The following is a 23,335-nucleotide window of genomic DNA, read 5'->3' as shown; positions in this document are numbered from 1 at the left end:
TGGTGGAGGCAGGCCCCGGGGGTGCGTGTTGGCCAGCGGGCGCGGTGTGTTCGGCGCAGGGGACACAGGGTGGCCAGTGCAAGTCCGGGCCATACGCGTACAGCACTTGCGCACGGGCCGGCAGGACCCAGGACCCTGGTGTGTAGGACACAGGCATGGGGGCATGTGCACGGACAGCGCGCACAGGAATGTCACTAAGGTGCCCTCGGGCGTACCTGAGCAGTCACCAAGGGCCTGCGCGACCCGGGCTGACCGTGAACCGGCAGCCGCTGGGGTGGGGGACAGCTACTATGCTCTCCCCACCTTGACCCCTGCTTGGCCCGGGCTTCTGCTCGCCCGTTGCAGGGCCTCTCCCCACGGCCCCAGTCAGGCCTCTGCTCAAGACTCCTTTCTAGGTTCCCATGGCCCACGGGACAGATCACAGTGCCCCCTGAGCGACGCCCGCCTTCAGCTCACAGCCCCCGGCGGTGCCCGATGCTCTCACTGACGCGCCAGCTTGGCTTGCGCGACACCACTGACTGCAAAGAAGCAGCGGTGGGCTCTGCCAGCCGAAGCACACAAACGCCGCGGTGACCGCGCCCCCAGGCCTCTCCTCGGGGAAAAGAGCCTGCCACAGGCCCCACCACTGACAGACCGGGAGAAACCTTGCGCCAGGTGATCAAGGAGGGGCCAGGAGGGCTTCCCCGAGGTGGTGACCGGAGCCCAGGGAAGGCCGGCCGCTCCAGGACTAGGACAGGGGGCGGAGCTGGCGGGAGGGGCTGGCAGGGAGCCCGAGTGGCCAGAGTGGTCGAGGGGTCATGGGCAAGGTCAATGCAGTGGGCGGTGGGGGATCTTAGGCTATCCGATGCAGGCCCACGGCCACTCCCTCGCCGGTTCCAATCCCTTAGGTCTCCGTTGTCTCTTCCCCGCCCCCGCCCCACTCCCATCCCCTACTGGCCTGGCGGCAGCACTGCTCTACTGATTGCGAAGCCACAGCGCCCCCTTGCGGAAAGAGGCGTACAACTCGGCCCCATCACGCGCCTGGGCACCTGCCGGGCCACACCTCCGGGCCTGGGGGCGTGACCAAACCTGGAGTGCAGTCTGGCGTCCCAGCCACAGCCCTGGCTCCCTTCCCTGCAATTCAGGCTGCCAAGGAGGGCAGGGAGGAAGCCAACGTGCCCCAACATACCTATAGGAAAAGAGCGGTCAGGGAAAGCTTCCTGAGCTGGCAGTTTAATTTTAAAAAAGAAGAAAAATGTTATGGATAATTTACATCATGGTTCAAAATGTAAAAGTACAGTGACTCTCCTTTCCCCTTGCCCTCATCCTGTTTCCCTCTCCAGAAGCAAGCTGAATTATACAGCAGGTGCACCCCTCCATGGATGTCCTGTGCTAATACACATGCATTCCCAGCATTTATGGAAAATTTCAACATTGCAGGAATTGCTTGGTGACAATCTGCATACCTATCGCCTAGAAACTATCCATCCCTCTTCTCCAGCCAACAGTCCATTTTTATCCAATCATCTTTTATTCATTTCAAAGTTGCAGATATCAATACCTAAATATTTTTTTTAAATATATGTTTATTGGTTTCAAAGAGGAAAGGAGGAGAGGGAGATAGAAACATCAATGAGAGAATCATTGATCGGCTGACTCCTGCATACCCCCACTAGGGATCTAGCCTGAAACCTGGGCATATGCCCTGACCATGAAGGAACTGTGACCTCCTGGGTCATAGGTGGACGCTCAACCATTGAGCTATGCCAGCTGGGCTACATCCCTAAATATTTAAGCAAATATTCAATTACTTAGAGTTCAATATTTGTTTGTAATATTTTAAATTTTTTATTTTCTAATTACAGTTGACATTCAATATTATTTTATATTAGTTTCAGGTGTACAGCATAGTGATTAGACAATCATATAATTTATGAAGTGATCCCCTCAAAAATTCTAGTACCACCTGGCACCATACATAGTTATTATAATACTATTGACTATATTACCTATCGTATATTGACTTTACATCCTGGTGCCTACTTTGTAACTACCAATTAGTACTTCTCCATCTGGCAACACTCAGTTTGTTCTCTGTATTTATGAGGCTGTGTCTGTTTTATTTATTTTGTTCTTTAAATTACACATATAAGTGAAATCATAGGGTATTTGTCTTTCTCTGTCTGACATGTCACTTGACATAATACCCTCTAGGTCCATCTAGGTTGTCACAAATGGTAAGATTTCATTCTTTTTTTAAGGCTGAGTAATATTTTATTGTATATATGTACCACTTCTTATCCAATTGTTTATTATGGGCACTTGGGTTGCTTCCATATCTTGGCCATGGTAAATAACACTGCAATGAACATAGGCGTGCAAACATCTTAACAAATTACTGCTTTGGATTTCTTTGGATATATACCCAGAAGTAGAATTGCTGGGTCATAAGGTAGTTCTATTTTTAATTTATTGAGGAACCTCCACACTGTTTTCTACAGTGGCTCCAATTTGGAATCCCACCAACAGTGCAGGAGGGTTCCCTATTCTCCACATCCTTGTCAACACTTGTTTGTTGATTTATTGATGATAGCCATTCTGACAAGTGTGAGGTGGTATCTCATTGTAGTTTTAATTTGCATTTCTCTGATGATTACCTTGAGCATCTTTTCATATTTCCATTGGATTGTTTGTTATTTTGGTGTTGAGTTGTATGAGTTCTTTATAAATTTTGGATAGGAACCTCTTATCAGATGTATCATTGGCAAATGTTCTTCCATTGAGTAGGTTGTCTTTTTGTTTTGTTGAGTGTTTTCTTTGCTATGCAAAACCTTTTTAGTTTGATTTATTCCTGCTTAGTTTTTTTTTCTTTTGTTTCTCCTTCCCTAAGAGAAATATCAGGAAAAAATATTACTAAGAGCAATGTTAGAGTTTACTGTGTATGGTTTTTGTTTTGTTTGTTTGTTTTATACAAAATAAACCATTTTGAGTTTATTTTTGTATATGGTGTAAGAAAGTGGTCTAGTTTCATTTTTTTGCATGTATCTGTCCAATTTTCTCAACACCATTTATTGAAGAGACTGTCTTTACTCCATTGTATAGTCTTGCCTCCTTAGTCAAATATTAATTGACCATATAGGCATGGGCTTATTTCTGGGCTCTCTATTCTGTTCCATTGCCCTATATGTCTTTTTTTTATGCAAATAATGACAATTTTACTTTTACTTTCCAATTTGGATGCCTTTTATTTCTTTTTCGTGTCTGATTGCTGTGGCTAGGACTTCTAATACTAAATTAATAAAAGTGGTTAAGTGGACAACACTAATTTGTTCCAGATCTTAAAGAAAACAGTTTTAGCCCAGCTGGTGTGGCTCAGCGGTTGAGCGTCAACCCAGGAATCAAGAGGTCACCGGTTCAGTTCCTGGTCAGGGTACAGGCCCAGGTTGCAGGATCGATCCCCAGATCCCCAGTACGGGGCATGCAGGAGGTGGTTGATTGTTGATGTTTTTCTCTCATCCATGTTTCTCATGTGTATCATGTTAATTGACTTACAGATATTGAACCAATCTTGCATCCCATTTGATCATGGTATATGATCTTCTTAATTATTGCTGAATTTGTTTGGTAATATTTTGTTGAGGATTATTGCATCTATGTTCCTTATGGATAATGACCTGTAATTTTCTTTTTTTGTAATGTTTTTGTCTGGTTTTGGAATCAGGATATTGGTGGCCTCATATAATGCGCTTGGGAGCCTTCCCTCCTTTTGAATTTCTTGGAATAGTTTGAGGATATGTGTTAATTCTTCTTTGAATGCTTGTTAAAATTCACTTGTGAAACCATCTGGTCCTGGACTTTGTTGGGAGTTTTTTGATTACTGATTTGATTTCATTGATAGTAATCAGTCTGTACAGATTTGTTTATTCTTAAATCAGTTTTGGAAAAAAATGTATGTTTCTAGGTATTTATTAATTTCTTCCAAGTTGTTCAAGTTGTAGTCATATAATTGTTCATAACATTTTCTTATAATTGTTTGCATTTTTGTGGTGTCAGTTGTCACTTCTTTATCATGTCTAATTTTATTTATTTGGGTCCTCACTATTTTTTTTTTTTCATGATGAGTCTGGTTAAAAGTTCATTAATCGTGTTTATTTTTTTCAAGGAACCAGCTCTTGGTTTTATTGATCTTTCTTTTGTATTTTTTTTAACAATTCTATTTTACTTATTTCAGTTCTGCTCTTTATTATTTCCTTCTACTTACTTTGGTTTTTGTTTGTTGTTCATTTTTAGTTGCTTTAGTTTTAAGGTTAGCTTGCTTATTTGAGATATTTTCTTGTTTATAGGCCTGTATTGCTGTGAATCTCCCTCTTAGGACTGTTTTCATTGTATCCCATAGATTTTGGGTTGTTGTGTTTTCATTTTAATTTGTCTCAAGTTATCTTTTGATTTCCTTCTTTTCTCATTGCTAACCATGCATTGTTTAATAACATACTAGTCTCCATGTGTTTGTGTGTTTTTCCATTTTCTTCTTGTAATTGATTTCTAGTTTTATGCTGTTATGGTCAGATAAGATGCTAGATATGATTTCAATCTTATTAAATTTATTAGGACTTGTTATGTAACCTAACTTATAGTCTATCCAGGAAAATGTTCCATGTGAGCTTGAAAAGAATGTATATTCTGCAGCTTTGTGGTGAAATGTTCTAAAAATATTACATTCATCTGGTCTAATGTGTCAATTAAGACTGCTGTTTCCTTGATTTTCTGATGTCAATGGAGTGTTAAATTTTTTACTATGACAGCATTACTGTCGCTCTTTCCCTTTATGTCCATCAATATCTGCCTTATATATTTAGGTGCTCTTACTGGTATGTGGGATGTATAATTGCTTACAAGGATTATATCCTCTTGTTGAATTTTTTTCTTATCATTATGTAATGTGCTTGTATTTTATTATAGCCTTTAAAGTCTATTTTGTCTAATATGTCATTTTGTTTTTTTCATTTTCGTTTGCACGAAATCTTTTTCCATTCCTTTGCTTATAGTTTGTGTGTCTTTTAATCCAAATAGCTTCTCATGTAGGTAGCATATGAATGGGTCTTGTTTTCTTATCCATTCAGCTATCCTATGTCTTTTGATTGGTGCATTTAATCCACTTATATTTGAAGTGATTATTTTTAGGTACATAGTTATTGCCATTTTATTATTCATATTTACATTTTCCCCTTCTTCTTAAAGGTTCTTTTTATCAAATATATATTTTTATTGATTTCAGAGAGGAAGGAAGAGGGAGAGATACAAACATCAATGATGAGAGAGAATCACCAATCGGTTGCCTCTTGCACATTCCCCACTGAGGATCAGTCCGCAACCTAGGAATGTGCTCTGACTGGGAATCAAACTGTAACCTCTTGGTTCATAGGCTGATGCTCAACCATTGATCCACGCCAGCCAGGCTTAAAGATTCTTTAACATTTTTTTTTTTAATTTCTTTATTGATTAAGGTATTACATATGTGTCCTCCTCCCCCCAGTTAACATTTCTTATAATACTGGTTTGGTGGTGATGAACTCCTTTAACTTTTCATTGTCTGGGAAATTCTTTATCTTACCTTTAATTTTAAATGATAGCCTTGCTGGGGAGGGACATGGGGAGTGGGTGTCAGCAGGTAGAGGAAGGTGGTGGGACTGGAGCGGGGACCCCAAGTTAAAGCAGTTTCCCTGCAGGGACCCAGCCACAGGCAGCATGGGGAGGCTCCTAGGAGTGGACCATGTTCCCTGAGCCCCTCATTCCTTTCCCAGCCAGGCCCATAGCAAAGGTACCAGCAGACAGGCCCAGCAGCCAAGCAGGGTCTTGGAGTAGAGGAAGAGGGCCTTGGGCATTTTGTCCTGGCTCTGCTGCTACGTGGTTGTGTGACTTCTGGCCATATTCCATTTCTGTACCTATAAAACCAGAACAAGAGGTTTCCTCCCAAGGCCTCCAGCAGCCAGGGCATGGGAGTGGTAGATGAGATCATGTTTCGGTAGCTATCACAGTGCCTGCCCCACAGAATCATCACTCCCATGATGAGTAGGAGCCACTGCTCAACTTCTCGTGCACAGGTGGGAAGTGAGGTGCAGAGGGGCCAGCCAGGTGTCACAGTGAGCCAAGACAGAGCCTGGCACCAAAACCATATATGTGGCTGCTCACATGTGGGTTCTGTTGACTCTGTTCCCAGGTGAGGTTGGTCTGGCCACAGGCATAGGCAAGAGAAGATGTAGTGCTTCCCTGGGAGCAGGAGGTTTTCTGAGTTTCTGTAGGTCCAAACAGACACCAGGCCTGTCTCCACGTTTTGCAGTGCTTGCTTGCTGGCTCCTGCCCTGCATCTGAGCCCATCCCTTTGGCCGGCAAGTGTAGAGGGAGCACAGGGCAGCCTGGCTGCACATCTTGTCCTGCTGCGGTCTCACTGCACATGGCCTCCGTGGGGCCATGCCCCAACACCTTCCCTCAAGTGGCCCCAGAGGGACAGCCTGCCCTGGCCAGCACCGCCTGAGCGAGCACTGTGACAGGTGGACAGGACTCCTCCTTAGCTGGGCTCCAGCATCAGGGCTTCCATCATGGATCACCGAGGAAACATGATGCACGGAGTGGTGGCGGAGGACAAGCATATCAGCTTTGAAATCTGGGTGAATGGGAAGTTTTTTCTCCCTTTACCCTGGTAACAGTCTGTCATTTGGCTCAGAGTGAAAACCACTGGAAGACTTTTCTGCATGGCACATTCTAGGGAGGCAGCCACCATGCCTGCCACTGTTGTCCACATGATGCTGTGGTCCTGGGGGCAGTGACACTCTCCTGGTCAGTGACTGGATGTGTATTGATGCCTATTGTCTCTGCCAAGGGCAACAGCACCCCTTGGTCTGGACTAAAAGGGCTGGGAGGCCTGGGGCCATAGGCTTCTGCTGGGAGGATTCTGCACCTCAGGACACATTCCCGAAGTCCTAGGAGAGGCTCAAGCAGTCTTCACACCGGCCCAGAATCAGGATTTCTGCTTAATCACCTGTATTTCAAACTACCAAAATCCCGAGCATGTGATTGATACTACCACAAGAAAGTTTTCCAGGCAAAATGTCTTTCTGAGGAGGAACTTGCACCTAGGGGAGACCTTGGGCACCTTGTAAAAAATCAGGACCCGCCCTAGCCGGTTTGGCTCAGTGGATAGAGCGTTGGCCTGCACACTGAAAGGTCCCGGGTTCAATTCCAGTCAAGGCACATGCCTGGGTTGCGGGCTCGATCCCCGGTGGGGTGCATGCAGGAGGCAGCCAATCAATGATTCTCTCTCATCACTGATGTTTCTATCTCTCCCTCTCCCTTCCTCTCTGAAGTCAATAAAAATGTATTAAAAAAAAAAAAAATCAGGACCCAACCCAGCCTCAGCTGTCTTCTCTCACAGGCCTTCTGGGGAATAAAGGGTATTGAAAACCAAAAGAGCATGAACAAATGGCTTGTAAAACGTTGGCTTTATTTGTTACTTTTTCACCTTATCTCAGTTAGGCCGTTTTGGCGTCCACAGTGACAGTCCCTGGAAGCTGAGGTCAGCCCCGACCCACTGTGGTCGTTAACCGGAGCCTGAGCCTGAGCCCCACAGGGCCCCACTGATGATTACAGGCTGCAGGCAGGGCTGCGGGGCTCCTGCTCGAGGCTGCAGGACTCCTATGGGTGGGGCCGAGGAGACCAAGTGTAGCGGAGGTCTCAGCTCAGGACTGGGTCTGACAAGGCCGCGTGTGACATGGTGGTATGCCCTGGACTGGGGGTGGTGGACAGGCCCATCATGGTTCTGTGGCTGACTTGCCGGGTAGTTTTAAGCAAGTTACTTCTAGTCTCTTGGTCAGTCTGGTTTCTGGTTGCACTGCCAGTGAGAACTCTGGGAGCCCTCCTGACTCGGGTGTCGAGTTTGCCACGTCTACTGACTCATGACCACCTCTGTGCTTCGGAAGCCAGTGTGTACCTGCTGCTGGAGGGACACTGCTCTCCACAGGCTGGTGCTCCCCTCTGAGAAGTGGGGCGCCCTCCAGCAAGAATCCCACAGGCCTGCAGTGCCTTACTCACTGTCCCTGCTGCCAAACACCGCCAGGCACTTGTCCTTGAGAGGGACCTCCCTAAAGGCCTTAAAAAACGCTCCAATTCCTAAGATCTCGATCACCTGTTATTGCAAACAAACTTATTTTACACATAATAGTGAGTCTTTTATCAAACATTAAAGCAACATACAGCTCTCTGACCCTAACCACATCACAGACCTCAGGTCTAAGCCCTTCTTTCCTGGGAAGCCCAGGGAGAAGAGTGGTGCCTGTGAACACCACGTAAGTCACTGTCTCTCCACGTCTGAGCACCTGCCACAGTGCCCCTGCCTAGGGCTGAGTGGGGAGTGAAGGAACCACGGGGGACCAGGTCCAGTGACAACTGGAAGAACTGGACAGACATCACTTCAGGGATCCACCACACAATGTGTGCCGAGCTTGGCCACGCACAGCTTTATAAGCTGAAGAATCCCAGCTGGTGGCTCAGTAGGTTGGAGCATTGTCCCGTACATCAAATAGGTTGTGGGTTTGATACCCAGTTGGAGCATTTACGGGAGGCAACAGATGGATGTTTCTCTCTCTCTAAAAATCAATAAACATATCCTCAGGTGAGGATAAGAAGATAGCCCAAAAGTGTCTGCCAGGAAATTCATCCCTCTTTTAAAAACTACTTTTAAAAGAGAAGACAATTGTGTCGTCCAGAGAACAAGTTTTAAGTAGCTGTTCCTACCCCTGACCATGAGGGGACATGCTAATGAGTCTCCCACATCTACCAGAAAACACATAGTCTGCTCCCAGCCTCACACCTACTACCACAGTGAAATGTAGTCCTTTCAACAATGTTTGTGCTTCTAACCAATAAGTTATTCCCTTGTAGGGAACAGCTGGGACCACTGCAGCCGCCTACGGCACTGAGAAGGTGCAAAGGTTAAAACAAAGGTTACATGGACACATGAGTACAGTCATTTATCCTCCCAACCTCTGGCTATCAGGTGAATAAAACCTCACTTCTATGGTTATTTTGCCAATGCCAGAATAGAAAGCAAAATTTCAAATTGGAAATTTCTAGCACTTTACAAAGTGGAATGAAAGAATATGAAATTAAAAAAAAAAAATTAAAGGTCCACATGCCATAGCAGTACCCCGTGCTGGATTCGTTGCTCCTTTCCTTGGCAAGTCCAGAGCATGGCTCCTCTTCCTGGTCCAGGGGAGACATGGCTCAGAACAGAAGGGCCCCCATGCTGCCAACCTCGCTCTGCTCCTTTACAAAGATTTCAAAGTACTGGTAGATGATTGTGACCGCAAGCAGGATCCCAGTTCCAGATCCGATGGCACCCAGGAAGTCAGCCAGGACGGAGAGGGCCCCAATACACAGCCCCCCGAAAGCAGCAGCAGTGGGGATGTACCTGGGGAGGAGGAGATGAGTCAGCAAGGTGTCACCACATAAATACCTGTAGTGTGGCCCACTCCTGACGCAGGCTTCTTGCCTACTTACCTCTGATTTAGGAACCTAACTCTTGTAGAGGTCATTCCGCTACCTCCTTGAAACTTTATATCAAACTTTATAACTGCTCACATACCATAAGGTCTAGACTAGGGCTGCTGTCCAGTAAGTGGACACTCAAGCCACATGTGGCTAGTGAAATATGACTAGTCCAAGTTGAGATATTAAAGTTGTCACACTAGATTTTGAAGACAAGAACATAAAATATCTAATGATTTTCCTTACATTAATTACAAATTTTTACTTTTTAAATGTGACTACTAGAAAATTTAAGAGTTCTTATGTGGTTTGCATTTTATTTCTCCTGAACAATGTGCTGTAAATCTGGAGTCTTCAGAGAATTCTCATTAAGAGAGTGAACAACAACAACAAAAAAAGAGAGTGAACAAAATTGTCTACTGTCCCTGCTAGGGATTGAAAGACAATCTGAAATTGGCAATGCTGATTTTCTTGTGGACACAGGGACCTTTTCTAACCTGGATAAGATTTAATTAACCAGAAATCTCTAAGCCCTATCAACATGCTTGATGTGTAAGAAAACTACAATTATGAGAAAACCACTAGGACCGAGGGCCAGCCTCACCGATTGAGCTCATGGACCATGGAAGTCTCTCGGTGGCCCCTCATCACCATCTGCTGCTCCTTCAGCTGCTTTGCAACCTGCATGATGCCCGAAGAGAAGACAATGTTCAATTTTAAGTTTGAAATTGAGAGGCAGGTAGACATTTCATAGTGGCTCTAAACACAGGTTTCCTTCTTTAGCATCCTGGTAATATTTATATAGATAATTTAAAAACTGCTCCAGAGAAGTCGTATGACGAAGTCTAGTTTTAGTTTGGCTCCACCTCCCCAAGTGAGCATTAATTTACCCCTGGGCTCGTCTATGGCCATAAACACTTCGGCCTAATGAGGAGGAAGCGGCTGCAGGTATTCACAGACCACTGACACCAGGGACATGGGAGAGCTCCTGTTTCCTGGTTTAATTAAATTGTAACTTATACTTACATCTTTGGCAGAGGAGCCTGAGACCTCGATCCATGTTTTGGAGAAGAATGCACACGAGCCCAGCATGAACACTATGTATACAACGGCATGGACAGGGTCTTCTAACACGGAGCCAAAAGATTCTGGAGGGGACAGGTAATAGCAAAGGCCACCGACCGGATAAGCACGTGCTGGGCCCCCAGAAGACGTATCCTGGAAGAACACACAGAAAGCCTGTGAGTGCTGTTTCTTTATACCTTAGCGTAAGGACAAAAGTAGCTCTGAGCAGATGAAAAGGAACACAATTTTGCTCAAGTGTCCACAGTGCCATTTTCTTACTGAAAAGAAAAGTTACTGTGCTGGATTGGTAAAAGGCATGGTTAGAAAATATCTTTGGGTAAAATGTTTGGTCACAAGGAAGACACATGGATGCACCCCACTGTAACTACCACAGCATTCAAACGGATTTCTTCAAGCAGCCATACTTACAGACCAGGTGCCCAGCAGGCTGACCAGCAGGTTGCCACTGAAGCGGGCTGACAACATCTGGGAGATGACGTATAGGTTGGACACCAGGGCGGACTGCAGGATGATGGGGATGTTGGAGGTGTAGAAAAGCTTGATAGGGTAGGTGTTGTACTGGCCTCGGTAACGAGCCGACTTGATGGGCAGGTCCACTCGGAAGCCCTGAGAAGCCAAACAAAGCAGAGCACCCTCACTGCCTCATTCCAGTGTCTGCACAGACACAGCCCAGCAGGGGGTGGCTGGACCTACATTGGTTCCAGGGCTCACATGTCCTTTCCTGACCCATCACTGCTCTTGGGGCCACTTTAACTGAGGGTTCCCAGAAAGAAAGGCTTAACAAATGCACCGAAGCCCAGCACAGTGGAATAATCCCATTTCTGTCAAAAACAAACACACAAACAAGCAACCCAAAGTCCATCACATTACATCTGCATCAATGTGGACCATAAAACAGCCTGAAGGACACATGCCCAGTAAGTCCGAACAGTGGTTCTCTTGGTGTTACCTCTCCTGTGCTCTTACAGGGGCCTCACGACAAGGCCACCATGGCCTCCACCTCACACCCCAGAGCAGTCTTTTACGATGTTTTAAATCATAAGCAGAAAAGCTAAGCTTTTCTGTGAATATAGCTTCTCCCTCTGAAACCCTTGGAGAATAGAAAGGTTTTCTTTTATATTATTTTTACAAACTCCAGTGCCTAGAACAGGATTCAGAATATAGAGGCTTTAAAATAAAATAAAAATTTAATGGCCTAACTACAAATATCCACACCAAGCTTATGGTGCACTAAAGCTTAGTAATCAGGCATCTGAGTAAGTCCCAGCTGAAGGAACAGACTGTCTGGTCCTCAGAAAAAGCACTAGGTGGTATAATGACGTTCCTGTAAGCACTACACTGTCTTTTCCACTGCCATCCCTTCTTTTCAGTAACTGTCAGAATACAAAGTGGCTGATGAAAAAATACAAAGACTAATCCAACTACAGAAAAGCAACTGACAGCTCAGGTCTCTTATTCACAAGCAAGTGGCACAGACTAATAATTTGAAAGGTAAGAGCTCTCAGAGGAAGGGCCTTTTCCAGAATGACACTACCTACAAACACTCTATAAACATTGGGTAAGATGGCGATGAAGCTTTAGAGCTTGAAGACTTTTCACTTCTCTTTAACTAGGAACTTAAAGATGTATCTTCTTTATCTGTTGCTGCGCCCAACCCAAAGGAGCATCATCTCAGAAACGTGGCATCTGCCTCAGTTTTGTCTAGTTCAGGCAGGTCCCCACGACTCAATGGAACACACTTGTCCAGCTCCCATGGAAACCTGCTCCTTTCAGATGCCATCCCACCACTGCAATACTATACGGTGATGTACACCACCCTGGGTGCAGGTGAGGGCGCACACACCAAGACATTCCAAAACTTAAACCGGACCATCTGATCTCCCTGTGGTGGGTCTGGACGCACCTGGAAATAGATGACCACTGCAAAGACAAAGATGGTGGCAATCAGATTCATGAGGTTGGGGAGGTTCTGGCGGTAGAAGGCCTCTCGAAGGGCTCGGACCTTGTCAGTGCGTGTGGCCAGCAGATGAAACAGTGCAATGATGGCACCTTCAAACTCCATCCCTGTTGGTAAAGGAGGGACACACGTGGTAAGGAGACAAACAGCTTCTTAGAAAAGAAAACAGAATTAGTTTTAAGATCCATGGTGCCTATTCCATAACCACAGGGGTAGAGTGGCATTTTCTCCTCCCTCATTCCTATTTCTTCAGTAGAGATTTCAACCTGCAGAAAGGGGCTCGTCTACGCTTTTGAGTTCTCATTTCACTGGCATGTGAGTCAAAGGCCACCAGATGTGTGGAATGATGATCGATTATAAAACCACAAAAGCAGGACCGGCTGAACTCCAGCTGAAGAGGTCCTACACTGGAGTGGCTCGGAGCTGCCCATTCATTTCCCTGGAAAACCCCGGGCAGTAGAGCATCCCCAGCTTTGAAGTGCAGGCTGCCTCTGACAAAGGGGAGCGGGGGATGGGCTTGACTTCTCGGCTCCTTACATTGACGATCAAGCAGAAAGGACAACATGCTTGCCCACCACACAGCCTGATCCAGCCAGTATACACCCCACAGGAAAGGGCGCTGAAAGAGCCAGGAAGCAGAGCAGCTTACCGGGGGACTGAAGGAATCGAGAGTAAGAATGAGTACATGACCTGAGGATTAGGCAGCAGACCCAAGTGAGGGGAAGTTGGGGAGCTGGGGCATTCATAAGGCTTAGGAAGCTTATAAAATTTCAAGAAACTTACTGAAGTTAAACCCCCAGCTAAAGTAAGAAGCAGGAGCACTGTATTACTCTATGTCCGCGGAGGACAGTGTAACTCTCCCACAATGACAGTCTCGCCTCCTGCAGGGAGCCAGTGCCATGTCCAGAGCTGTGCCCTGTGGGCAGTGGGAGGTCCTGATATCAGTACTGTGAAGGGCGCCTGCATACTGCCCCACGAGGGCACTTTCCTCGTGTTTCTAACACATGATGGTGGTACCATCTGCTGCTTCTCCTGCTGCCTATTCCTGGACCATTTCATGTTATTTCTCATTTCATCCTGGCAACTGAGTCTGGGAGGTAGAGGGATTTGCCCCAAACCACTTATCTACTCCTAATAGGAACAGCCAGGAGGTGAACGCCAAGTTCAGGCCTCTTACAGAAAGCTGCTTCCTGCATGACAAGTGCGTTGGCTGGTTCAGTGATTTCATTTTTAGAAACGTATTCACTGAAAGCAACTGCCAAAATACAGAAACATGAATGTATGAGGCTGTTCACTGTTTCTGTTGCACCAACAACCCAAACTGGAAATGACCTACATGTCCATCAGAAGACTGCTTCAATCAATGCTGCTCATCCTTGCCAAGAAGTCCACACTTGGCTAGAAAGTAAGAGGCAGGATTCTGTACTCTGGCATGGTCAACAATTGTGCAATACTCTGACGTGGAATATGTAAGTTATGTATCATTAGGAGCAGAAGCCTGTGTTTAAAAATACACACAGAAGAATCAGAAGAAATGTACCTAAAACGGAGCTGCTGCTTCTTTGGAACGGGAACTTTGGTCTTCTGCTTTGCACATGTCCATACTTTTCACCGACCCCTGTCCCTAGGGGAGCCCAGGGTGCTTACCTCGGCCAGTGTTGACAGTGGTGGGGCTGAACGCTTTCCACACGATGGTCTCACAGATGTTAGTGGCAATAAAGAGGGAGATTCCAGAGCCGAGGCCATACCCTTTTTGCAGAAGTTCATCCAAAAGTAGGACAATTAAGCCAGCAACGAAGAGCTGTAAATTAAAAAATAAAAGTAAAGAAACCCAAATAGACTGCATTCCAGTTCCCTGCAGGTGTGGCTCTTTCCTCCCTTAGCAAGGGGCTTCTCTGATATAAATGCTGAAGGCCGAGTAGACAACAGACAGCAGGGCCTTCCTCTGTTGAATTTAGAGGCCAACACAGGTGCTGGGCTCCTTCTCCATAGAAGTTTATTTTACGCATGGTTCAGGGTTGCTATTTGGGAAGTCTGAGTGAGTGTGAGGAGCTACTCAGAAGGGGAGAATGTCAGCATAACAATTACCTGAATGGTGATTAACAGGCAGATTCCAGCACCCATTTCAGAAGGGTCCCCATACATTCCCGTCATCACATACACAATAGACTGGCCAATGGTAATGATCATGCCAAATACTAGAAATCAAAAGAAAACTATGTTCTCAAAGTGGGATATTACACAGTCATAGAGGAAACAGTTATTGAACACCTACTCTGTACAAAGCACTAAGAACAAAGATGAATCATACTGATACTGCCGCCCTGGCTGGTGTGGCTCAGTTGTTGTTGTTTTTTTAAATATATTTTATTGATTTTTTACAGAGAAGAGAGAGGGATAGAGAGTCAGAAACATCGATGAGAGAGAAACATTGATCAGCTGCCTCCTGCACGCCCCCCACTGGGGATGGGCCTGCAACCAAGGTACGTGCCCTTCACCGGAATCGAACCTGGGACCCTTCAGTCCGCAGGCCGACACTCTATCCACTGAGCCAAACCAGTTAGGGCGTGGCTTAGTAGTTGAGTGTTGTCCTGAGCACCATAAGGTTGCCAGTTCAATTCCCAGTCGGGGCACATGCCCAGGTTTTGGGTTCGATCCCCAGTCAGGGTGCATGGGGGAGGCAACAGATGGATGTTTCTCTCTCACATCACTGTTTCTCTCTTTCTCTCAAACCAATAAAAACATCTATTTTTATCTGTATACTGATAGTGCCTCAAGGAGCTTGGTCCAAGAAACACCCAAAAGTTACACTGTCAAAGCACACAATAAACTCAAATGCCTATTAACAGAAGCAGGCGAGCGCCTTCATTTCACCTCCTAAATTCACTTTCCCTTCAGAGACGGGAAGAGGAAGAGCTGGAACATGACAAATCTGTTCTATGGAAGACAAGTCAAGGAGCAAAATCTACTAAAGACAGTATCCCGAGGCACACGATGTGGTGATGTCACTACCCCACGGCACCCACCCTCAGATAGATCAGCTTGCTGGGGTTGTGGAGAGCTCCTGAGCTGAACGACATGCCTGGGCCACCTCTGCAAGCTTATCATCCAGGTCTGAGTCCAGAACAAGGACGATTAACTCTGGGATAAAGGGGTTCCCAGTTTGTATGTGATGTATGTGGTTTTTTAAAAGGAAAAACCTCACCATGCCATCAGTAACTTAGTCACTTGTTCCATTTCCTCTGCCACAAGCTCTCTTGGCCTAATGGAAGCTTTGCTTTGTGTAGACTATCCGCGTGTCTTATATCATTATACTTCATTGTTAGGCAAAATGGAATCAACACATTTTTACTGGTTCCACATTACTAGATGAATCTCTAAGTAAGGGCATGGGTTTCAAGCTTTTCTGGTTAGTTTGTCAAACCTAATTAGTAAAATAAAATTGTGCTCCAGAGTACCCATATGTAATTTTCATTTGACTTTTAAAGAACTGCTCAATGAAACTGAATTCTCTAAGCAGAAGAAATTTAAAAAATTGTCAAGACCAAAGATAAAACAGACAAATCTGTGCTTAAAAATAATTCATGTATATATTTTAAAATTCTAATTTATGTCTAAAACTGACAAGTGTAAATTACATTGTTATTTTTTGCTCAATTATTTAATCTACTAAGTTAAAAAGATTTCTTCTGGTGTGGAAGAAAATATAGCTGGATAGAAAACTGTAAATATCACTTCCTAATTAATGCATTTCAGTTCAGTCAGAGGCTGAACATGGATCACTTTGATGACTGGTCATTGTTACTAGTGACACTTATTTGCTACAAAGTAACTATTGTTAATCCCATTTTTTCCAGATGAAGAAACTGAGATGTAAAAGCTGTCATAGCTGTCACCTAACTCTGTCCAAAGGTCATAAGCTAGTAAATAGTAGAACGGGGTTGGGAGAATCAACTTTCCCGAGTTGAATCTTTTTAAACTCCCAGAAGAAAAACAGTATCTGCCAAATACCTATTAAGTGCCAGGCACTGAGTGTGTTTACAAACGTTATTCTACTGAATTCCTACAATAACTCTGAAGTACACATCATCTCCTCCTAAGTGGTAAGGACATCGATCGGTTGGTGGAGGGAGACCGCCAAGCCCTGCTCCTTCCACTCAATCGTGCAGCCTTGGGGCAATGGACATCCTCCCACCTGCCTTGTCCAGCCCATCCAAGTACCTTGCACCATGCCTCTCCCAGAGCGCTTTCTTTCTGTCTTTTGTTAGGGATTATAAATCGATATAGTATTAATAAGAAACTGACAATGTAGTATGAAGTTTACATTTAAACAAAATTTTCACAAACACTTAACAGATGTCTAAAAAGATTTACGATGGAGTTCTAGATGCAGGTCTAGATAATGTCAAGAACTGATGGATCTCATAAGTCAAGACAGCATTTTGGGTATTAGTTAATTCTTAGGATTAAAAAAGAATTTTTATTTTGTTTTGTGCTCTAAAGTGAACCACTGTCCCAGTATGAAAGTTTAATCTTCTCCTGAGACCAGGACTTTTGAAATAATCCAACTCTTAAAGTGACTTGATGAACTTGTGCTCAGTGACTGAACCCTGCCACTAATGGTTTCATAGTTCAACATTAAAAAACAGAGAGACGCTTTGGCCGATAGCTCAGTTGGTCAGAGTATCATCCCGATATGCCAAGATTGTGGGTTCGATCGCCGGTAAGGACACATTCAAGAAGCAACCAATGAATGAATAAATAAGTGGAACAAACCAATGTCTTTCTCTCTCTCCTTCCCTGCTCCCTCTCTAAAATCAATAAGAAAAAACCCCAAAACAAAAAACCCACCTCTTATGCTACCTTCTTCGCCTCCCCAAATACCTCAGCCAAGTGGTTTTGATGGATAATCTGTAACTTCATAATTAGAAAAGGGTCTTCTTGTCAATTTCAAGAATTAGCACCTCTAAGACAGAATAATCTAACTATGTATATGCTTCAATGAAAGACTTTCCCTTCTCAACCAGTTTCCATCCCCAAAATGGCAGCTTTGGTAACTCATCAATGGGTTTAGTTCTTTATTGGGAACACGTTGGCTTGTAAGTTTTTTTCCTTCATAGAAGGCCCTTTGCTTTTCTCCCCAAAGTGCAGAATGGGTTGCCTCAAAACACTGATCTTTCTTCCCCTCCACGGGGATGGGTGTGCACACTGTACAGCATGGAACAGCTTTAAAGCACTGGGCTGCTGTAGGGCACAGAAACTAGACTGGCTCTTTAAAGGACATCTTCTCAAGCCACCTCTACAGCTTCAAGACAAGTAGAACTCTTCCCCTCCCCACCTGAAACCCACAGTCAGATGTGACAGGGGCTGGTCCCAGCAGTTTTTTGTCACCATCTTCTGAGGAGTAGGAATGTCACATGAGCATAGAAGGATATGACAACCTGGGGGCACTAGACAGTGGCTTCTTTGGCAGGGACCAGGTCAGCCTCATCAAACATGAGTTCTCCACTGGATTCTGCAGCTCTAATAATGTACTTGGGCTCCAAACCCCAGGCAAAGCCTTGGCGTTTTTGACTCTTCTTTCTTCTTCCATTTGTTCTCCTCTCCCTTAGCTTCAGAATCAGAGTTAGCTTTGCACTTGCCTCCCTCTGACTTCTCTGTCTCATATGCTGTTTTCCGTGACTATAGAAACTCAGCTGTGAGGTTGGGGCAATCCAGGTTCTCTTCTGGCTCCCGTGCGTTGCCTCCCTCTGAGAACCCCTTCCACTTGAGCAGGTACCCCACCTTTGCCATTACCTCTCAACGGCCGAGCACTTTGCCCACTACATTCCTCTTCCTTCTCTTCTTGCACCTCCTCCACTTTCTTCTTGTTTTGTTTTTTCCCCATAGAGCCCACCAGTACTCTGGTTTAAAGGGTGACACACTGCTCAGAGCAGTGCCCAAAAGCACAAGAGGAATTGGGGCTGCACTACTGGCACATAGTGTTGGGCAGCTGGAGGAGTGGTGCCCAAGTGGCCACATTTGAGGCCCTCACTGAAGCAGCGTATCACAGGCCCCAGCCAATGGCCCTGCCTGAGAAGTGCTTTCTTGCTAACACAGGCCATGGAGCACCTGCAGGAATGGTGGGCCAAGGAAGTTACACGGTACAAAGGAAAAACTGTTTTGATGCCCCAAACTTTATAGAAAATTCAAATTCTCAACTATTGACATTTGAACATCATTGAAAATCTCACTTACACTTTTGGGCTCCATTGAAGAGGGCTCGGTCTTTTGGGGTGTCACCAACTTCAATTATTTTGGCGCCAGCCAAGAGCTGCATGATGAGGCCGGAGGTGACAATGGGAGAGATACCCAGCTCCATCAATGTGCCTGAGGACAGGGGAGGCAAAACACAGCCCATATTAGCTTGGAAAACATATTATTAAGAAAATGAATGAGCAAAATCTGACTGTACCCCTTACACAAAACTAGTGTGCTTCAGTTTGCTAGCAGCATTTAATTTAGAAAATAACCCCAAAATATCAACGATTACAGTATAATTCAATTCACTCTATTCAGTCGGCCAGACCACATCTTATTCTGTTTCCGAAGTCACATGGCTTTTAAACAGATAGCTACATTTATATTCACCATAAACAGATTCATTCTGGTTTTACAGAGATAAGAAAGGTTTGTCTCTTTCTCAGGTAATAAAAAGGATTAGCATTCAAATAATTCCAGAGTCTGAAAAGGATGCCTATACAATTGTATCTAGTTGTGAATAAACTTCTACTTCCATTACGCTAAAATACTTCCAACTGTTTTGAAACTTTATTTGAACTATATTATATTTAAAAAATAGGTTAATTGAAAGTGGTACTGACATAAAATCCGCCCCCCTAAGGAATTTAGAGTGTACAAAACACTGTTACATATTTTGATATATATAATGATGTAACCTATAGATATGAAAAAGATGCAGCTGAGAAACAAATTACATATTCTAAAGGTTATCAAAACACAAGAAAGACAGGTAGAAATATCATTATTTCAGTTGTATAAAAAATATTCTAGTTTTTCCTATTCTCTACGACATACTCAACCTTGATATTACAGGTTTTATACTGCATTCAGATGCAATTCTGAATATGATGACATGCCTCGATGCTGAATTCGGCATTTACTAAGGCTATTCAGCACAGCACACTGACATTCTTCCCAAACACTCTCTGAGCTCCACATAAAGCCAAAGCCTGTAATTTAACTAAAGAAGGTCAGTCAAGCCCACATTGTACAGAGAGAGGTACAGAGAGCCAGAGTTCTACCTCTATTAGAGGCTAGGATCACTCTTATCCAATAGAAAGGGTCGGCAGAATCTGAAGACATGATGCCAAACAGGGGGATCTGGAAACAAGCATAGAGAAAAGGAGTCAGCACACGTCTCCAGCCCTCTCTGACCCCCACCTCCATACAGGAACGGGAAATCGGGCTTACCTGGCAGCACACCAAGAAAATAAAGAGGGTAATAGCGGTCCATAGCACTTTCTCCTTAAACTGAATCTGTGTAGAAGAGAAAGAAATAAGGCAAGAAGTTATTTTCATAAGCAAATTAATAGAAATCGACTCAGATTAGACCCTTTTTTCTGTTCATCAGAAAGGTAAGCCTTGTACTCCAAAACATGTACCAAACATTAGTGTCAAAATACAAGTACATGTACTGCAGGTTTTCTATATGCAAAGACCTTTATATGCATCATCTCATTGGACCCTTGAACTACATAGCTCCTATTTTTTTAAAAATATATTTTATTGATTTTTTTACAGAGAGGAAGGGAGAGAGAGAGTTAGAAACATCAATGAGAGAGAAACATCGACCAGCTGCCTCCTGCACATCCCCCACTGGGATGTGCCCGCAACCCAGGTACATGCCCTTGACCGGAATCGAACCCAGGACCTTTCAGTCCGCAGGCTGACGCTCTATCCACTGAGCCAAACCGGTTTTGGCAGCTCCTATTTTTATTTAACAATGAGAAAACTGAGTTTTCTCCTGAGACCCATAGCTGAAGTGAGTTTGAGTCCAATGCATGTGCTCTTAACCATTAGTATAAACAGTTTAGGATCAAGTCCAAGATCAAAAAATGTTGCAATAGAAACAGATTCCTAAACCAGACAAACCTTTACAATATATGAGCTATCATCATTCACTTGAAAGGGTTTTGTAACTGACGAAATCTTGTTATTTTGGAGTCAGCCAATTTGGAATTTGTGATTGTTTAATACGTCGTATACTTTCTATGAATTAAGGATAAAACAATGTAATAAACAATATGGGGCAGGAGGGCAAGGAGAGTTGCAGGTTTAACCCACTCACTAACTGCTAGTAGCGTCTAAGACTTTTCACATCTCTTCAGGTATGTAAGCAGGATAGGTTTACATTTCAGAAGCATTTTACAGATGACTACGAAGAACCATTAGAAAAGTTTAGATGCCCTGCCCAAGGCGCCTCTTGTGCTAAGCAGTAGAGTGGGAATTCTTCTGGGTCTTCTGCTTCTAAAACTCAGTGTCTTTGTTAGTACTTGCTGCCTATACTGCAAGAATAGCTTTAAAAGGCTTAAAAAACACAGTAATATTGTGCAGAATAAGGATCTTTATGTGGAAATGCCTTGTGTAAACAAAACTTGTTCTTTGAAATGACTTTTTTTAATCCTCACATGAGGATATGTTTCAATTAATTCCTAGAGAGAGAGGAAAGGAGGGAGGGAAGGAGGAAGGGAGGGGAGAGGAAGGAAGGGAGGGTAGGAAAAAAGAGGGGAGAAAGAGAGAGGGGGGGAGGGAGAAAGGGAGAGAGGGAGGGAGGGGGAGAGAGAGAGAGAGAGAGAGATCGAAGTGGGAGAGAAATATCAGTCGGTTGGGTCGGGTCAGTTGCTTCCCATATGCTCCCTGACCAGGGTCTAACCTGAAACCTTTTGGTGTGTGGGACAACACTCCAACCAACTGAGCCACCTGGCCAGGGCTGAAATGATTTTTTATAGGAAAAAAGAGTGGACAATTTTTACAAGACTCCTCATTTGTTAATAACCAAGTCTTTCATGGATGCAGCCAAATTTAACAGCAAAGCATCAAAAGCTGTTTATTCAAGTCTTGTCTACTCTACCTTTTAAACAGCTTCTAAATCTAGCCTTACCTCCTAGCCCACTCCCGTAGATCACTCTCTATTGCAAAAGCCTCTAAACCACTCCAATCCTCTACCCTACTTCCAAGGCAAGCTTCTAATGTCTGGCTCCTATTGCTTCCCACCTACCCTTTGTGTTCCAACCTGCTTGTCTTCATTGCCTTTGCACATTACACATTCTTTATGCCTGAAATTCCTCTCCCTCACTTCACGAAAACTTCTATTCTTCCTGCAAAACCACCATCAGAAATCACATCTGCCAGAGTTAACCCCTTTTGAAGCCACTGCTCCATCTATCACACTTAAGCTACAAGGCCAATCCATGTCACTCGGCTAGTAAGTGGTTGTGGGAAGGGTGGGTCCCAGGATTGCCTGCCTCCAGAGCCATGACCTTTCTACCATGCTGGGGGTGGGGTGGGGTGGGGGTGGGGGTGACAGGGGAAGGGCTTTGCCTATTTGCCCATCAAAGGCAATACCTATGTGGGGCATTTATACAAAACAAAGACCACACACACAAAAGAAAAGACACTCCAAGAACCCAAGTGTCTATGTTGATGTCAAGTACACATATGTGAATGCATGAACAACAGTCGGAAAAGAATGTGAAGACAAAATATATTCCTATTCTTTAAGAACCCAATGACAGCAACACTCACTATCTTGGCCTGTAGCTATCCAGGTAGCAGCAGAAATCCTGAGAAAGATGCAATAGAAGTCTACACTTCTATTTTTTTCCACGTTTTAATGCACCTGCTGTAAAAAGCAGGGTTCACAAAATGCCTTCACTCTCAGGTGATTTGGCAGCCTACATACAAAGTTTTCGGTCAGAATAAAGCGACTGCTTTTAGCTCCTCTTAGCAGCTGGCTACAAAGAGCTTCTCCTAGAAAAAAAACCCAACTGCATCTGCTCCTGTTGGAGGTGAAGAGGGAAGGGTAGCCCAACCTGAGGATCCCAGGGCTTTTGAGGCCTTACTCATTCACTGCCAGGGTCAATTTTTGGCACAGGGCAAACTCGAGGCTTTGCTCCCTGGAGTAACATCCACAAAGGATGCTCCGAATAAAGCACGATGACTTAGGTGGAAATTCCCACACGAGGAGGTCACCTTTCGACAAAGCTCAGGAGTGCATACAACTATCCTCCAGGGGGAAGAGGAGGGAGAGAGTTCCCATTGGCGTGTTGAAGCCATATTTAATTGTACTGTAAACTTCAAGCATCCCGAGTTCCACGAAGCCTTCCTGACAGCGATTGGGGACTTACCTTTCGCTCGGGCTTCTGGATTTCCGGCAAGATGACACAGAAGGGTTTGATGACTTCCAGAAACTTGACTTTGATGGAAAAAACAAAAGAAGATTTAGGGCTCGGAGAACCTTTCGCGCTACCCGGGTAAGCCTTCCGCCCAGCTTGTGTTGGGGCAGGGGGCAGGGGAGCAGACCGAGTACCAGAACTCGTGGGAATCCCGAGGGCCTGGGATCCGGGCAGGCCTGGTGGGCGGGCACCTGCCCGGACCGGTGAGGGGAAAGGGGGACTGTGTTCCATTCCGGCGCAACCCGGGCTGCCCCCAGGGACTCACTCGCCATGGCGGCGGCTGCTCCACTCCGGGTCCTGCTTAGGCTCCACTCCG

The 23,335-nt window shown here is 44.8% G+C and overlaps 1 protein-coding gene and 1 pseudogene across 1 annotated transcript; both read right to left on the bottom strand.

The window, feature by feature from the left end:
• Positions 1–7,456: 7,456 nt before the first annotated feature.
• SEC61A1 (Sec61 translocon alpha 1 subunit) lies at positions 7,457–23,329 on the bottom strand. The gene is made up of 12 exons (XM_005866954.2): positions 23,285–23,329; positions 22,972–23,039; positions 20,036–20,101; positions 19,867–19,945; positions 18,800–18,931; positions 14,651–14,760; positions 14,210–14,363; positions 12,509–12,669; positions 11,014–11,211; positions 10,546–10,737; positions 10,124–10,200; positions 7,457–9,442 (listed from the first exon to the last, which is right to left on the bottom strand). Exons 1-12 carry the CDS (start codon positions 23,289–23,291, stop codon positions 9,256–9,258), a joined length of 1,431 nt encoding a protein of 476 aa, XP_005867016.1. The 5' UTR covers positions 23,292–23,329; the 3' UTR covers positions 7,457–9,255.
• On the bottom strand, positions 17,364–18,774 carry LOC102255894 (annotated as a pseudogene).
• Positions 23,330–23,335: the final 6 nt, after the last annotated feature.

The sequence above is a fragment of the Myotis brandtii genome, unplaced genomic scaffold (assembly GCF_000412655.1).
Source record: "Myotis brandtii unplaced genomic scaffold, ASM41265v1 scaffold240, whole genome shotgun sequence".
Lineage (NCBI taxonomy): Eukaryota > Metazoa > Chordata > Mammalia > Chiroptera > Vespertilionidae > Myotis > Myotis brandtii.
This window is presented reverse-complemented; position numbering and strand designations above follow the sequence as displayed.

Coding starts and splice junctions, on each gene's coding strand:
- SEC61A1 (XM_005866954.2), bottom strand. Junction 14,761..18,799: donor CTTCAATGGAGCCCAAAAGT/GTAAGTGAGATT, acceptor TTTGATTTCTAG/TATTTGGCATGATCATTACC. Junction 10,738..11,013: donor GCCTGCTGGGCACCTGGTCT/GTAAGTATGGCT, acceptor GTGTTCTTCCAG/GATACGTCTTCTGGGGGCCC.